Source organism: Schistocerca americana, chromosome 4, assembly GCF_021461395.2.
Source record: "Schistocerca americana isolate TAMUIC-IGC-003095 chromosome 4, iqSchAmer2.1, whole genome shotgun sequence".
In the NCBI taxonomy this organism is placed as follows: Eukaryota; Metazoa; Arthropoda; class Insecta; order Orthoptera; family Acrididae; genus Schistocerca; species Schistocerca americana.
In genome coordinates this window covers 823,818,337-823,837,314 of record NC_060122.1, presented here as the reverse complement: position 1 = coordinate 823,837,314, position 18,978 = coordinate 823,818,337, and the positions used below count along the sequence as shown (strand labels likewise).

General features: G+C 40.8%; 1 protein-coding gene across 1 annotated transcript in view; it reads right to left on the bottom strand.

Annotated features, from left to right (window-relative positions):
• LOC124612275 (autophagy-related protein 2 homolog A) overlaps window positions 1–18,978 on the bottom strand; it is a 492,429-nt gene that overhangs the window by 301,543 nt on the left and 171,908 nt on the right. The window contains exons 11-12 of the mRNA XM_047140377.1: window positions 8,219–8,375; window positions 5,949–6,103 (exon numbers count right to left, since the gene is read on the bottom strand). Of these exons, the coding sequence (XP_046996333.1) occupies window positions 5,949–6,103; window positions 8,219–8,375 (312 nt within the window). The remainder of the gene's footprint in view (window positions 1–5,948; window positions 6,104–8,218; window positions 8,376–18,978) is intronic.

Here is an 18,978-nt window from a genome sequence, read left to right as displayed (position 1 = left end):
CCAACAACCTTATTTCTCATTCATCTGCCTAACTTTGTCTTAACACGTAACTACTTCCCCTTTGAAGGAAAAGTATACAAACAAATCTGTGGCACAGGCACAGGCAGCCACATTGCACCCTCCTATGCCAACCTGTCTACAGGCCAGCTAGAGGAAACCTTCCTAGCCTCTCAAACCCCAAACCTCTGTCCTGATTCAAGTTCATTGATGATATCTTCATGATCTTGACTCATCCTCATTCCTTCACAACCTCAACACCTTCTATCTCATTTGCTTCACCTGGTCTTTCTCAGCCCAGCATGACACCTTCCTGACGCTGACCTCTCTTCTCTGATGACTCCATCCACACCTCCGTCTACATTAAACCCACCAACCACCAACAGTGCCTACATTCTGACACCGGCCACCCATTCCACATCAAAAAGTTCCTCCCACACAGCCTTGCTACCTGGGGACAGCATATCTGCAGTGACAAGAACTCTCATTCTCAATATACTGAAGGTCTCATCAAGGCCTCCACAAACAAGCACTATCCCTCAGACCTAGTCCTGTGGCATCCCCCCCCCCCCATCCTCACACCACCACCAAGAGTGAGACACAAAGGAGTGTCCCACCCAATACCACCCCAGACTTGAACAACTGAACTACATCCTTCGTCATGGCTTTGATTATCATTATGCACTGAAATTAGAGACATCCTACCCAAGATCCTTCCCACTCCTCCCAAAGTGGTGTTGTCACCCACCCAACCTCCAAAGCATCCTAGTCCATCCCTATGCCACTTCCAATCCCAACTCTTTGCCACAGAGATCATGTCTCTGTGGAAGACCTAGGTGCAAGACCTGTCCAACCCAACCACCACTTCCTATTCCAGTCCTGTCACAGGCTTATCTTATCCCATCAAAGGTCAGGTCACTTCTGAAAGCAGCCATATTGTGTATCAGCTTGGCTGCAACCATTGCACAGCTTTTTATATTGGTATGGCGACCAACCAGCTGTCCACCAGGATGAACGGCTACCGCCAAACTGTGGCCAAAGGAAAGTAGACAACCCTGTGGCATGACATGCTATGGAACATAACATGCTTGATTTCACAACCCAAGCATCTGGATCCTCCCCTCCATCGCCAGGTTTTCTGAAATGAACAGATGAGAGTTATCCTTACAATACATTCTCTGCTCCCAAAATTATCCTGGCCTCAACCTACAGTAACCTACTGCCCCCACATCGTCCACCCAACAAACTCCACCCCCTTGCCCTATCACCTTTTGCCTTCTCACATTCTCTCATCCTCTTTGTGCGCTGCCCTTTGTCAGTGTACCTGTCCATCCTTTCACCTTCCCTGCTTCCCTTCTTTCTTGCTCCTCTCCTACCCCGCTCTCCACCTTTTTCACTCCCTCCTGACACTGCGCCTGTAAATCTCTGACCATTGCATACCATTCCAGACAGTGTTGTTCTCTCTCTCTCTCTCTCTCTCTCTCTCTCTCTCTCTCTCTCTCTCTCTCTCTCCACCCCTACCCTACAATCTGTTCCCCTTCCCTGCCCCAATCCAGATCGCTATTTACGTGATAGTTGATTTTGGTCAGACCTGCCAGTGGCGGCAGCTGGGTGAGTGTGACATGTGCTTGGTTGTGTGAATGTGTGTATGTTTCCTTTGCTGAGGAAGGCTTTGGCCGATAGCTGCACATGTAACAGTCTTTTCGTTATGCCTGGCTACAATTAAATTGGTCATCCTCATGGTGAATAACAATCTATCCTATTCCTTATATATTGTTGTTATTCCAAGTTTTCATTGTTTTTTATATGTTTATTTTAATTGTCATCAATACTCATTCATTATAAATTGCTTGTAATGAAATGTTTGTACATCATAAATTTCCTGGTGTCACACCAGTGTACATACATCTCTGAGTGAGAAATACTTTGTCACCGTTTGATCTGTGATTATCGCAGCCAACAACTACCCTAAAACATCAAATGTAATATGAACCTAACAGTTGTCTGAAGATGAACCTATAATTTTGAAACCAGTAATAGCGCTATTTATGTAAATAAATAGCATTATTGACACTGAATGGTTGCTGTTTTCTTCTTTTCATGAATAAACTTGTACTTTTCACACAGCCACAGCATCATAACATCGGTTTTCAGCAAAACAGAATGACGTAAGCTGCATAAAGTTTAAACCAAATAAGGCTAGCATTTCAAGATGCACGATATACCATGGCAGTCCTGTTCAGTTCACATATAATTAAGGATGGCTGGAGAATGGGTGAGACCTGGTATTAGAAATTACAGGATCTAATGGCACTACTATGTTTGTTGATGTATTTGCTATTACAATGTTCCTCAGGAGAAAGGCTCTTGAAATGAAGAGCAAGAGTGGCATACCTGGAATGTTATACATAAGTTAAGTGTCAAAGTTAATAGGGACATTCAGAATTTTGGAAATTGTAGTTAAGGGAGATAAAGTAATAATGGAATTATAGTACTTGGTATTCACAAAAAGATACCTGTTATGGAAACATTAATGTACTAGAAGAAAGAAAAGTAGCAGGAGAAGAGAGAAAACATAAAAGTGAAGTAACCAAAAAAAGTCTAAAAAATAGAGGGAAGAATGGGAATGAGAGAGAGCAGAAGAGCAAATGCATTTAAGAGAGCTAGTATTTAAAGGAAATTCAAGAACTAGAAGGTCAGGAGGATGGTCAGAGATAGTTTTGCAAAGAATTAGCAAGGAAATGTATGAAGAATATAGTCACAACTAATTCAGAAGGGAAGGCAACACAAAAACAAATACTGCAAAAAGTTGAGCTAACTAATTGGTAAATCTATCCACCTCAGAAAATTTTCAAACAGTTTGGGAAAAAAAAGAAAGACAAAATTGGTGACATGGGTAAAAATCACTAAACTGACAACAGTCTTGAATCCACAGGATAGCTGAAGTCACATCAAATAATTTCAATTAAAAGTAAATCTGCACCTCATTATGTTCATTAGGGCTTTCAAAAATTGCCAAACTTGGCTGAATGAGCATGAAAAAATTCAGTTTGTGTTGAATTACTTGGGTGGCGAAGTTATATGACAAACTGTGTAGATATGGGGCAAAATGAACAGTTAGCAAAAGTTTGTTCAAACATTTCAGCATATTGCTGTATCCACATTTATATTATAATGGCAACTAACAGAGTAGGTGGGAAACAAATGCCCCAAAATCATGAATTACAAGCCAAAGCTATAAATAATGTGTTAAAGATAGCCTTCACGTTTCACTGATATATTCTGCATTATTTCTTTAGAAGTTTATTTAATTGTAATTCATTGTAAAAGCTTAAATTTATCCATAAAGCTTCGCCTTAGAAGTCTCAGCGTGCTTGAGGGGCAGAAAACACAGTTATATAACTGGCATAACATGTACAGTTTACTTTGTAATAATACTGAAAAATCGATATACCCACAACACACACAATATAATAATGTAAACAACGTAAGTACAGGTAATTTCACAATTCTGGTAAATTAAGAATGGTTGTTCAAATAGAATATTGTAAAAACTCTAATACAAAAACCATACCATGATTCCAATCCATAGCTGTACGCAATATTCCTTTTGAAATTGTGATCTTCGTGCCATAGCCATGCAAAGTTTTCTTGTTTATTATTTCCCATATCATGCAGATGTAAGCAGACTGCTTATGTGTTTTGTACGTAAACAGTAGATGTTAGCCTTGTCAATTAATTAAGTGAAAAAATTACTTTAACATAGCATGTTGTTCTAGTGTTTAACACAGGGACACAAAAAGCTTTTGGAATATATGTAATAATAACTATAATACCCATGTAGTTTTGTTCTGGTATAAGAGCTGCTGCTACATCATACCTTGTCCTATACTTAATACTGTGAGCCATTGTGACCCGAATTTCATGTTCAAGAAAATGTACAGTTTATAAAGTGTATATACAGTCAAATGAGGTGTTTGAGAATAAAGCTGACGGCAAATGTAAAACATGTCCTCCAAAAAAAGTTACTACATTTTTTTACAGTCTTATCTTTTCCTCCCCCACCCCCCATGAACCATGGACCTTGCCGTTGGTGGGGAGGCTTGCGTGCCTCAGCGATACAGATAGCCGCACCGTAGGTGCAACCACAACGGAGGGGGATCTGTTGAGAGGCCAGACAAACATGTGGTTCCTGAAGAGGGGCAGCAGCCTTTTCAGTAGTTGCAGGGGCAACAGTCTGGATGATTGACTGATCTGGCCTTGTAACACTAACCAAAACGGCCTTGCTGTGCTGGTATTGCAAACAGCTGAAAGCAAGGAGAAACTACAACCGTAATTTTTCCCAAGGGCATGCAGCTTTAATGCTTGAGAGCTGCATGAAACCAGTCTCAGGACTGAAGACCACAACAACAACAACAACAACAACACCAACAACAACATCTTTTGCTTTCTTTACAGAAGTCACCTTCTGCAAGCAGGTCGGTGACGAGAACTTATTAATTATCAAAAATATCTGCTAGAAGAGATGAAGAATTTGCAAAACATTAATACTTTCTTGTTCCTTTCTGGAAGTACATTTTGCAATTGTAGAGGAGTCAATCTATATTATGGAATACCATTTTATCAAATAAGAAATGATGATGAACATATAGATGCTTGGAAGAACTTATAAGGTCTGTTCACATAAGCAAATGGAAACCATTTTGTAATTTTAAATATGCATGTTTTTTTTTTTCCTAAAAATAAAATGTATATTCTCCACTCTGCGTAGCATGGTTATAAGAACAATTAACAGAAACCTGAGGTCATCATTTAGAGAAGCACATAGTACTGTGATGTTTTAATGTAAAGGAATCCTGCCCTGATCCTTAATATATTCAGCAACAATTGTGAGTTTTATGACAGTAAAAGCATGCTTGTTCTCTTTGAGGTATCCCCTCCACAAAAAGTCTAATACTGCTCTTGTTAGAATGTATCAACATCTGAGCAAGTTACATTACTTAAATGAAGTTAGGAGTACTATTTAACCTAAAATGTATAAGAAATTTGGCTACATTCAGAAGCTGCACTGCATTGTTGGATGTCACCATTTCAATAAAGAGAGTGCCACTTCCCCACCTTTTCTCATATTTCGATATTCCTGTTATTTGCTGAAGCAATTTCTCTAAATGTAATGCAGACTGCTATTCACAAATTACTCCCTGTTCTTTATGAACATACACAAATTTTGCATGGCAGGCTTTTGACCTGTTACTGTTGCAATCCCTTGCATTTTACAGAAGTAGGGCTTGACATCTGGGTTATCTAGCTGTGTGAGTTTGGTTTTAAGTAATCCTCTCATAACCCTCACAACATATGCTGTCAGGAATAAAGCACTACCAATCTGGAAATAATGTGTTTATATTCTGTGTGTAAAAGTGGGCCAAATTCATAAATGGAATGCAAGGGAATGGTTACTGATGTTTTTTAAAGGGAAGAAAGGAAGAGGAGGGGGACACCCTGGAATGCAGAGGAAATGATGGGGCTTAAATGGTGTCAAACTCAGTTAACACTTTGTTAATCAGGCTCTACTAAATTTATTATATGTGCTTTGACAACAGAGGTATAAACCTTAAGTTCTTATGACACATGGCTATTATTTGTACATGAGCCATAAAAAACCTGAAAATCATATAAATAAATTAATTTACCCCGTCAAGTACAAAAAAGCATCACATAAATGAATATCTAGTACATGGTAATCATTATATCTGACTGCACACATACATGTTCAAAAGAACATTGCTGTACAATAAACTCTACTTATGAGGTTTTGCTAAACTATGGACATAACTTGCCAAAAGATTAATCCAATACTTTTAACTGATAGAGGAATGCTGTTTCAAATCCCTGTCACAATGTTGATTATCATGATACAGAATAAAACAGATCCAATGTTTATTATTACATACTTGAGATCAGTACGTGGATGTGTATAATGCCTCAGCTGGCCATGGTTAATTGCTTTCTCTGTGTACTTGAAAACTAACTTCAAGTCAGGTTGAGAATGAAGTGGGAAAGTATTCGGTCCTTCTTCTGCATCAGTGCATCGTAAAAACCGCAACAACTGTAAACAAATTACTTTTTAAAGAGAGAAGACTAAGTAATATATAGATTATGTGAATATCATCAATAAAAACTGAGAGACAAAAAAAATCTCCATATGAGTTAGAAAACACATAAATAACAAGAACAAAAGTTACAGTCAGAAAGCAGATTACGCTCCTGAATTTTGGATAACAAGTTGCTTTGTATCAAGCAATAATATCTGTAAGGAAACGAATTGACTGATGCCAAAAGAATTACAGTATAAACAATTTTGTAAGCTGTATCTAGGTATCTATTATTACTCCTACTAACATTTGGAGCAAATCATGTATCATGAATGGAGTCTCCTGGTCTAATGTCCATGTACTAGAATATGAATCGACCCCATCAAACATCAGTAAATGAAACTATTGTTTATCTAAATATCTGCTCTTTTTTTTAAAAAAATATTCTTTTGGTGTGGCAGCCATATCAGAATTTCAGAAATACAGTACAGGATGTGAAAACCTATGTCTATAATGGAGTGTCATATTTAAAATTCAGCATAGTTATAAAGAGAAAGGCAAATAAAATTGGAAATCACAAGAGACATAAGTGAGTAAAAATTATAAATTTTTATGCTAAGGCTTCATCAGTATGTGGTAGCATACAATATGCAACTGATCATAAACAGATTATTATTCCATGCAATAGACCACGGCAAACAAATGATATTGTGTCAAAGGCGAGTTTATGAACAGAGATACTGCTGCATATGGTGTATAGACTGTAAGATTATGAAACAATATGACTGAGTTCCCCCCCTTGCCGTTGGTGGGGAGGCTTGCGTGCCTCAGCGATACAGATAGCCGCACCGTAGGTGCAACCACAACGGAGGGGGATCTGTTGAGAGGCCAGACAAACATGTGGTTCCTGAAGAGGGGCAGCAGCCTTTTCAGTAGTTGCAAGGGCAACAGTCTGGATGATTGACTGATCTGGCCTTGTAACAATAACCAAAACGGCCTTGCTGTGCTGGTACTGCGAACGGCTGAAAGCAAGGGGAAACTACAGCCGTAATTTTTCCCGAGGGCATGCAGCTTTACTGTATGATTAATACACTAAGCAGCTTCAGAAGGATGTAGGTTGCAGTAGGTACTGGGAGATGAAAAAGCTTGCAAAGGATAGAGTAGCATGGAGAGCTGCATCAAACCAGTCTCAGGACTGAAGACCACAACAACAACAACATGACTGAGTTCTCTAGCAGTCACAATAATCACAATGATTGTTAATAAATATAGAAATCACGTAAACATAATGCACTTACAAAGGTGACAACTCAAAATATTGACACACCACTTAAAAGCTAATGAATATACATTATGTCTCAGTTAGTGTGGTTTCAGTTGCCTGAGACTGCAGTCGTGTGTGTGTGTGTGTGTGTGTGTGTGTGTGTGTGTGTGTGTGTGTGTATGCTGACAAACGCCAATGGCCAAAAGCTTTAATTGTGAGAGTCTTTTTGTTGTGCCTATCTGCGACTCAGCATCTCCGCTATATCGTGAGTAGCAACTTTCCTTCTCACAATATCGTTATGTCTCCATTATTTGTTTATATTTAGTGTAATGCTAAAGAAAAACGTGAACAAACTGTGTGACATCAATCAATGCCCTTTTCAGTTCTCAGTGGTCTTGATCACAAGATTTTCATTATTTCCCCCATTTATGTTAGCAAACTTGCTTCTTGTTGCTTGAAGCATATTGCTACTTCTTGCAGACTTTCAACCGCAATTTGGATTTGGAACTTTTGACTGGAGTACTTCTCAAACTTACATTCTTATTTTATCTTAATCACCTCTGAATATGTGACTTGGAATTTGGAAAACACTTCCAGAAACTGGAAAGCGTGGCTATAGATTTTCTTCAAAAATAGTTAAGTTTCAACAAGAATTAACTGATTATGAAGTAGATGAAAAAATGAAATAACAAATTATACTTATCTGAATAAAAGAATCATGTTTATGCATTACAAAGAATGAAGTCATAAATCGGTGTTAATATCACGGAAAAAAACAATTAATTTTGCTGACTGACTAGCATCTCATTTTATAATCTACCCATGAAATATTAATTACAACTATTCAGGTCTAAAAGCAACAAACCTCAACATATTCCACATTTGCTCTTTGTGAAGGTGTCTTCTTGTCTATAAGACACTCGAGAACCTCAAGACTTGCAGCTGTGAGGGTACCTGCCACAGAACTTGCTTGTGTTGTTGTTCTTTCATTGCCTTCAATTATAACAGGAGCCGCCAAAAGCCTGCACAAAAAAAGGATTCAAACATGGAATATGACAGTGTGTGTATGTTAATAGTGTGCTTCTGGGTGTCCTGCTGAGTTGCTGCTTCCATTTCATGCATATCTTATTACATGCATAAAATGGAAACAACAACTTCACAGAACACCAGGAAGCACACCATTACTCAATCACACAAGGAAGTTTGAGAGATCACAGTGTGTATATGTTCTCTCCAATGAAAGTTAGTTAGATGCACCAATCTTATAAAATAATAATACTGTACACAAATCACACAATAATACAAAGTCCTATATGGAATAATAAGAAAAGAGAACCACTCACAGAATAGAGATGTATAAGGAAGCATTTAGTGAGAGTGTAGAGAGAAGCTGGGAATGTGGAGGAATGGTGTGGTTGATATAACATACATATTTTTGTGTGGATGTGTGAAAAGAACACAAATTTGAAAATTGGGCTAAAATTCCTTATTTATGTGTTTTTCTACTATTCATCAATTCCTCTGTCTGGTGTATGATTATCTTTCCACATGATGATGTTACTCAAATAGTGTTCAGTTGTGAATGCATAGTTCTAACCCACCTTAACTTTCTCACTACCTGAGTCAAAAAAGTGATTCAAACAGTACTTTTCATGGATAAGAGCATGGTTTGATCAGCTACCAGACTGCCATTAACATCTTCAAAATACTCCTACTGAACTGCCAAAGCCAAATTGTTTGCATAGGTAAAGAACTTGCTGCCACAAGAAAAAGATTGATATTTAGTATAGATGTTGAAAACAGCTAGTATTAACACCCTTCCTTGTGGGAGACTGTTTATTTGAACTTGTTTGCATTGAAATTCAACAAGAAATAATTGTTTTGCAACACAATGTTTACAGCTTTTTTGTAAACTAGTACTCTTTTCAGATCTCATAAAGTTTCACACACACACACACACACACACACACACACACACACACACAAAATCCCTGTGAATGACTGGGTTATATACAAATGAGGAATTTAGAAAGTGTATTCCTGTTCCAAACATCCTGTAAACCACCACAAAGAGTAGCAGATCAGGTGCAGCTTGCCATTACGGTCATATCTGCAGCACTAAGTTTGTAAGCTGACAGTTCATCAGCCATCATCAACAGGACCACAGTGTGTATTATCTGCTGTTACATTTGCAGTGTCTTGTTGCATTTTTGTACCCTGTAACAATCCATTTTCTTCAACAGCTGAGCATACCTGTCTCATACCATGTGTTTAACTATTATACATAAAAATAAAAGGAGCAAGCAGAGGACGAGAAAATAAGCAAATAACCCTAATGAATGTAGGTCCGTAAACGAATTCCCCAATACAATATGTGCGCAAGTGTAGTAATGCCAGTGTCACAACACTGTTAATGTCTAAAGCTACATTTATGCTGCTGGCACATCACTGTCAATTAGTTAAGCATATTATATATAAAAACAAAGATGAGGTGACTTACCGAACGAAAGTGCTGGCAGGTCGATAGACACACAAACAAACACAAACATACACACAAAATTCAAGCTTTCGCAACAAACTGTTGCCTCATCAGGAAAGAGGGAAGGAGAGGGGAAGACGAAAGGAAGTGGGTTTTAAGGGAGAGGGTAAGGAGTCATTCCAATCCCGGGAGCGGAAAGACTTACCTTAGGGGGAAAAAAGGACAGGTATACACTCGCACACACGCACATATCCATCCACACATACAGACACAAGCAGACATATTTAAAGACAAAGAGTTTGGGCAGAGATGTCAGTCGAAGCAGAAGTGTAGAGGCAAAGAAGTTGTTGAAAGACAGGTGAGGTATGAGTGGCGGCAACTTGAAATTAGCGGAGATTGAGGCCTGGCGGATGACGAGAAGAGAGGATATACTGAAGGGCAAGTTACCATCTCCGGAGTTCGGATAGGTTGGTGTTGGTGGGAAGTATCCAGATAACCCGGACGATGTAACACTGTGCCAAGATGTGCTGGCTGTGCACCAAGGCATGTTTAGCCACAGGGTGATCCTCATTACCAACAAACACTGTCTGCCTATGTCCATTCATGCGAATGGACAGTTTGTTGCTGGTCATTCCCACATAGAATGCATCACAGTGTAGGCAGGTCAGTTGGTAAATCACGTGGGTGCTTTCACACGTGGCTCTGCCTTTGATCGTGTACACCTTCCGGGTTACAGGACTGGAGTAGGTGGTGGTGGGAGGGTGCATGGGACAGGTTTTGCATCGGGGGCGGTTACAAGGAAAGGAGCCAGAGGGTAGGGAAGGTGGTTTGGGGATTTCATAGGGATGAACTAACAGGACACAGGCAGACAGTGTTTGTTGGTAATGAGGATCACCCTGTGGCTAAACATGCCTTGGTGCACAGCCAGCACATCTTGGCACAGTGTTACACCGTCCGGGTTATCTGGATACTTCCCACCAACACCAACCTATCCGAACTCCGGAGATGGGAACTTGCCCTTCAGTATATCCTCTCTTCTCGTCATCCGCCAGGCCTCAATCTCCGCTAATTTCAAGTTGCCGCCACTCATACCTCACCTGTCTTTCAACAACTTCTTTGCCTCTACACTTCTGCTTCGACTGACATCTCTGCCCAAACTCTTTGTCTTTAAATATGTCTGCTTGTGTCTGTATGTGTGGATGGATATGTGCGTGTGTGCGAGTGTATACCTGTCCTTTTTTCCCCCTAAGGTAAGTCTTTCCGCTCCCGGGATTGGAATGACTCCTTACCCTCTCCCTTAAAACCCACTTCCTTTCGTCTTCCCCTCTCCTTCCCTCTTTCCTGATGAGGCAACAGTTTGTTGCGAAAGCTTGAATTTTGTGTGTATGTTTGTGTTTGTTTGTGTGTCTATAGACCTGCCAGCACTTTCGTTCGGTAAGTCACCTCATCTTTGTTTTTATATATAATTTTTCCCACGTGGAATGTTTCCTTCTATTATAATGATATCATTAATTTGAATCCAACAATTACGTTTGTTATTGTCACTGTTGCATTTCGAAATCTTTTCTGTCGTCTTATTTTCCTCTTTCTGTTTTTGCCAGTAGTTTCACTTTGTATTCACCTTCTCCTTTTTACCGTAATCTGCTATACTATTTTATCCGGCCTATATATATACTAAATAATACGTAACCCACTTCCAAAGCATAACCAAAAAATCTTTTTGCCGCTTTCAGCACTACCGCCGCTATAATATCCACCGTTTCTAGTTCACAAACAGCTCCTTTCACCTTTTAAACAACCATTTCGGCCAGTTCTAATAACTTTCGCTTTATTTCCATTTCCGTTTTTCCCACATCACTTATAATTTTTAGTCGCTTCCCACAGGTTTTAACGTCATTATTTCTTCGTCAGACAATTGTTAGCCTCATTTTCATAATCTGCCACCACAATACCACTCCTTTTAATATACTACACGCAGTTTTTTCGAAATTTTCCCGAATTTCTCCGTCCTTTAACGTGTTTTGGCGGCAACACAACCACCTAACCTTTATGCACATCGTTGTCTACCAACCCAAGTCCAACATAGCCCAGCTGTAACCAACACCTTTTCGCCTTTTCTCATTCCAGATCTCCAGTTACTTTCCGGTTCACCTTTATCTCTCCCCATATATTTTTATTTTCATTTTCATTTCACCTCATGTTACACTTTCCACCTTCTAATACCATGTCACCCTCACAACACCCCCACAACGACCCCATTAAGTTTTATTTACATTCCCTCCGCAAACATGCCTTCGCCCTAGCCAGATTACGCTCCCATATTCTATTTTCTCAGGCTTGTCTGGCATTTGGCATTACTCCCAAAGGCCTCACACTTAAAGTTCCCATCTCTGGCTGCAACCCTTCCTTCCATCAGTCCCTACACCAGTTCCAAACTGAACAATCCATTGCCCTCACCCACCTAATCCTTCACCTACACATCAACTCAGCCAATGAACACACCCGTCAACTCCTATCCTTAATAAAAGTCCTTAATCTTTCCTCTCCCACATCCACACCGGCTGTTCAGAGCATCCTCCTACAGGCCAACCGTAAATTAGAACAGCATGCCACCCTCCACCTCAAAAAACTATCCAATCTCCTGGTTTCCCACCTCCGGAAAGGCAACTCACTCACCCTTCACAACCTTTCCAGCAAACCTCAACCTCCTCTCATTGCACACAAACCCAGTCTCTCCCATCTACTCAATCTCCCACTTCCAGCTCCACTCCCTCCAAAACCTCAAAATTCCGATCAACACAATCTGGAACCACAACACCCTAATTCAGTAGTTAACCTTTCCTCCAAACCTCTCTCCCAATCCGAAACCTCTGTCCTATCCAAAGGCCTCACCTTCAGCCCCACTCCCAGATTCAACCAAACAGCCCTCGTCAAAGATTTACTGTCCTACACTCGTACTCTCTGCTGGAAGTATCACTTTGCCACGAAGAAAAATGATCCTAATCCTACTCCTAATGATCCGACTCCTCAAGACACCATCCAAATTGAACCCTGCCTGGAACAGTTCCGTCCTCCGTCACAGCGGGACCCACCCCCTCTTCCTCAAAATCACCCTCTCCAAACCTTTCAGGAATTTCTGACTTCCAGCCTTGCATCTCAATCCTTCTTAAAAAACCTTAATCCTACACCCAACATCACCACTGCTGAAGCCCAGGCTATCCGTGATCTGAAGGCTGACCGATCCATCGTCATTCTTCCGGCAGACAAGGGTTCCACGACCGTGGTACTTGATCGTCGGGAGTATGTGGCTGAGGGACTGCGTCAGCTTTCAGACAACACCACATACAAAGTTTGCCAAGGTAACCCCATTCCCGATGTCCAGGCGGAGCTTCAAGGAATCCTCAGAACCTTAGGCACCCTGCAAAACCTTTCACCTGACTCCATCAACCTCCTGACCCCACCGACACCCCGCACCCCTACCTTCTACCTTCTTCCTAAAATCCACAAACCCAATCATCCCGGCCGCCTCATTGTAGCTGGTTACCAAGCCCCCACAGAACGTATCTCTGCCTACGTAGATCAACACCTTCAACCCATTACATGCAGTCTCCCATCCTTCATCAAAGACACCAACCACTTCCTTGAACGCCTGGAATCCTTACCCAATCTGTTACCCCCGGAAACCATCCTTGTAACCATTGATGCCACGTCCTTATACACAAATATTCCGCACGTCCAGGGCCTCGCTGCGATGGAGCATTTCCTTTCACGCCGATCACCTGCCACCCTACCTAAAACCTCTTTCCTCATTACCTTAGCCAGCTTCATCCTGACCCACAACTTCTTCACTTTTGAAGGCCAGACATACCAACAGTTAAAGGGAACAGCCATGGGTACCAGGATGGCCCCCTCGTACGCCAACCTATTCATGGGTCGCTTAGAGGAAGCCTTCTTGGTTACCCAAGTCTGCCAACCCAAAGTTTGGTACAGATTTATTGATGACATCTTCATGATCTGGACTCACAGTGAAGAAGAACTCCAGAATTTCCTCTCCAACCTCAACTCCTTTGGTTCCATCAGATTCACCTGGTCCTACTCCAAATCCCATGCCACTTTCCTTGACGTTGACCTCCACCTGTCCAATGGCCAACTTCACACGTCCGTCCACATCAAACCCACCAACAAGCAACAGTACCTCCATTATGACAGCTGCCACCCATTCCACATCAAACGGTCCCTTCCCTACAGCCTAGGTCTTCGTGGCAAACGAATCTGCTCCAGTCCGGAATCCCTGAATCATTACACCAACAACCTGAAAACAGCTTTCGCATCCCGCAACTACCCTCCCGACCTGGTACAGAAGCAAATAACCAGAGCCACTTCCTCGCCCCCTCAAACCCAGAATCCCCCACAGAAGAACCACAAAAGTGCCCCACTTGTGACAGGATACTTTCCGGGACTGGACCAGACTCTGAATGTGGCTCTCCAGCAGGGATACGACTTCCTCAAATCCTGCCCTGAAATGAGATCCATCCTTCATGAAATCCTCCCCACTCCACCAAGAGTGTCTTTCCGCCGTCCACCTAACTTTCGTAACCTGTTAGTTCATCCCTATGAAATCCCCAAACCACCTTCCCTACCCTCTGGCTCCTTTCCTTGTAACCGCCCCCGATGCAAAACCTGTCCCATGCACCCTCCCACCACCACCTACTCCAGTCCTGTAACCCGGAAGGTGTACACGATCAAAGGCAGAGCCACGTGTGAAAGCACCCACGTGATTTACCAACTGAAATCCCCAAATCGATAACAAATCATATTTGTTATCGAAGATTCGTGCTACTTATTAATGAACAGTCATGTGAAAGTTTGCCATTGCAGCTTCGTGCATGTATCATATACACATCCTTTTTCCATAAAGAATGTCATCCAAGTAGTCTATTAGCTTGTGTTGCAGAAACTGAAGGTATACAAGATCAGTACATTGGCCAGGTAGGAAATGTGGCCATCAGCCAATCAGTAACCACACCTTCCCAAACATTAACGGAAAATCTCCATTGCTGTGTCATCTCAGTGATATTGTGTAGGTTCTCAAAAGCCTAAAGTTTGTTTACTGGATGTTCATAATACCATCTTGGGCAAAAAATGCTTCGGTCTTATATAACATGCACAAGAGAAATTGTGCATCATTCCATGTAATATGCACCATATGGTGGAGGGTAAAACACATTCTGCTGCAGCAGTCCTAGTACTTGCTTGTGCCCAGTATTCCTTCTGCTGCGTGTAATATAGGCTCTTCCATTTGTGGTGTCAACACTGTTCTCTGTTTAACTCTACATTGCATGTTGGATTTACATGAGCCGGTCTCATGCAGTCACTGATGGGACATAGTGAACATTGCTGTCTATTTTGAGGATACCTTTACATGAAGTGAATGTGAGCCAGTTCTTCATTTGAAAATGTGTGGAGCCATGACAACTACTTTAAATGTTACGCAGGCAAAGTACATTTGCAGTTCACTTTGTTTATGCTGCAGCCTTGGAGCTTGCATATTGCCAGAGCTTGAGCTGTAATTGGTTTCTTCAAGGTAACTTTCCACCTTACACCAGTGAATGTAATATGCTTAACTTTATAATAGAAGGAAACATTCCACGTGGGAAAAATTATATATAAAAACAAAGATGAGGTGACTTACCGAACGAAAGCGCTCTCAGGTCGATAGACACACAAACAAGCTAATTTCAAGTTGCCACCACTCATACCTCCCCTGTCTTTCAACAACTTCTTTGCCTCTACACTTCTGTCTCGACTGACATCTCTGCCCAAACTCTTTGTCTTTAAATATGTCTGCTTGTGTCTGTATGTGTGGATGGATATGTGCGTGTGTGCGAGTGTATACCTGTCCTTTTTTTCCCCCTAAGGTAAGTCTTTCCGCTCCCGGGATTGGAATGACTCCTTACCCTCTCCCTTAAAACCCACTTCCTTTCGTCTTCCCCTCTCCTTCCCTCTTTCCTGATGAGGCAACAGTTTGTTGCGAAAGCTTGAATTTTGTGTGTATGTTTGTGTTTGTTTGTGTGTCTATCGACCTGCCAGCGCTTTCGTTCGGTAAGTCACCTCATCTTTGTTTTTATATATAATTTTTCCCACGTGGAATGTTTCCTTCTATTATAAAGTTAAGCATATTACATTCACTGGTGTAAGGTGGAAAGTTACCTTGAAGAAACCAATTACAGCTCAAGCTCTGGCAATATGCAAGCTCCAAGGCTGCAGCATAAACAAAGTGAACTGCAAATGTACTTTGCCTGCGTAACATTTAAAGTAGTTGTCATGGCTCCACACATTTTCAAATGAAGAACTGGCTCACATTCACTTCATGTAAAGGTATCCTCAAAATAGACAGCAATGTTCACTATGTCCCATCAGTGACTGCATGAGACCGGCTCATGTAAATCCAACATGCAATGTAGAGTTAAACAGAGAACAGTGTTGACACCACAAATGGAAGAGCCTATATTACACGCAGCAGAAGGAATACTGGGCACAAGCAAGTACTAGGACTGCTGCAGCAGAATGTGTTTTACCCTCCACCATATGGTGCATATTACATGGAATGATGCACAATTTCTCTTGTGCATGTTATATAAGACCGAAGCATTTTTTGCCCAAGATGGTATTATGAACATCCAGTAAACAAACTTTAGGCTTTTGAGAACCTACACAATATCACTGAGATGACACAGCAATGGAGATTTTCCGTTAATGTTTGGGAAGGTGTGGTTACTGATTGGCTGATGGCCACATTTCCTACCTGGCCAATGTACTGATCTTGTATACCTTCAGTTTCTGCAACACAAGCTAATAGACTACTTGGATGACATTCTTTATGGAAAAAGGATGTGTATATGATACATGCACGAAGCTGCAATGGCAAACTTTCACATGACTGTTCATTAATAAGTAGCACGAATCTTCGATAACAAATATATCGATAATGATTTGCCAATACTCCCAGGTCCCCTGAAGTGAACTCACTTGTTTTTTAGGTGTGAACATTTAAAAGCTCTGGTGTATTCCAACCCTGTTAACAGTGTCGGTGATGTCAGGGAATGCATTGTACATGGTTGTCAATGCATTCGGAACATGCCTGGGATTTTTGAATGTATACGGGTAACAATGAGGAGATATGTTGAAGCCTGCTTTCATGTGAATGGTGGCCACATGGAACACTTGTTGCAATGTGTTTGTCTTGAAGTGTGTTTCTGCTGTTTGAATCCTCGAGAACTGTGTTGTAAAGTGGTTGTGTACTCAGTTGCGTATATTAGGACTATTTGCTCCCCCTTTAATTTGTACCTATAATAACCAAAAACCTTTTGTATGCTTTTTGTGTGTGTGTCTATATTGTAACTCCAATATGCTGAAAAAAGTTGAATAAGTTGGAACTAGTTATGTTTACAAACTTCCTGGCAGATTATACTGTTTGCCAGACTGGGTTTCAAACCTGGGACCTGGCCCGTGAAAGGAAAAGGCGCCAGGTTTGAGTCCCTGTCCAGCACTCAGTTTTAATCTGCCAGTAAGTTTAAGCCCAGCACATCCTACATTGCAGAGTCAAAATTCATTTTATAGTTGACGTTACATGATGTGACCAAAAAGAAGTCCTAACAAAATTATACCCTTCATTAAAAAATATATCAATGTCTATACTCTTCAAGTCACTTCGCAGCATGTGTCGCAAGGTACTTTGCGTACCACTGTCACTCCCTCCCTTTCCTGTTTCAGTTGCAAATGGTTCAATTGTTCACAGGAGGAGCCAGTTGCCGATAGGCCTCTACATGGGTTCAAATCTCTCCAATTTTATCTGCATGGTCTTTTTATAAGATGTACATAGGAAGAAGTAACATACTGGTAGACTCTTCTAAGAATGTACACTCCCAGAACTTTAACAGTTACCCACACCGCAATGCAGAAAAATTCTCTTGCATTACTGGAATTGGGTGAGAATCTCCATGACACTTAATAAATGAACCTGCAATGAAACATGTGCTCTTCTTTGGATCTTCTCTATTTCTCTACCAATTATATTTGGTACGGATCCCATACTGACAAGCAATATTCAAGTATTGGTCGAACAAAATTTTTATAAGCTAACTCCTTTGTTGACGGACTACATTTCTTGAATTTCATTCTGGCATTTGCCTTTTTTGCAATTAGTTTTATGTGGTCATTCTACTTTAAATCATTCTGTATGCATGCTCTTTTGTGTTTTATGGAAGTAACTGCTTTCAATCATTGTTCACCAATCATGTACTCACACAAGAGTAGGTCTTTCTGCCTATATGTACACAATTCATAACAGTTATTTTGAGGAGGGTCAATTGTCACTCCCTGTACCTAGTGTTGATCCTTTGCAGATCTTCCTGCATTTCACTAAAATTTTCTAGCACTGCAACTTCTCTGTAAACAACTGCATTGTCTATGAAAAGCCTCATGGCACGGACCTACAGACATTGTCTACTATGGCATTTATGTAAACTGTGAAAAGTAAATGATCCATACCACTCCCTTAGGGTACGTCTGAAGTTACTTTTGTGTCTAATGATCTCTGCTTTGAGAATGATGTGCTGTGCTCTGTTTGTTAGAAACACTTCAATCCAATTACACAGTTGGTTTGATATTCTGTTGTTCAATTGGCAGCAGTGTGGAACTGTATTGAATGGCACCTACCTCGGGGTCCAGAATCTACTGCTTTCTGGGTTTTGTGGATGAAATGAGAAAGCTGGGTTTCACATGATAGTTGATTTTGGGAGCCATGTTGATTCCAACAGAGGAGATTTTTGTTGATTCCTACACGGGAGATTTTCAATCTCCAGAAATGTCACAATACGTGAGCATAAAATATGTTCCCGAATTCTCCAACAGACTTCAGATGCATAGGCCTATAGTTTTGAGTGTCTGTTGGAACAGACCCTTCTTGAAAATAAAAATGACCTGTGCTTACTTTCAAATTGTCAGAAACACTTCACTTATTCCGAGACCTACAGTATGTTTCTACAACAAGAGGGGCAAGCTCTTTGCATACTCTATGTAGAATCATACAGGTATCCCATCAGGTCCATTAGCCTTTCATTTGTTTAGCAGTTTAAGTTACTTTT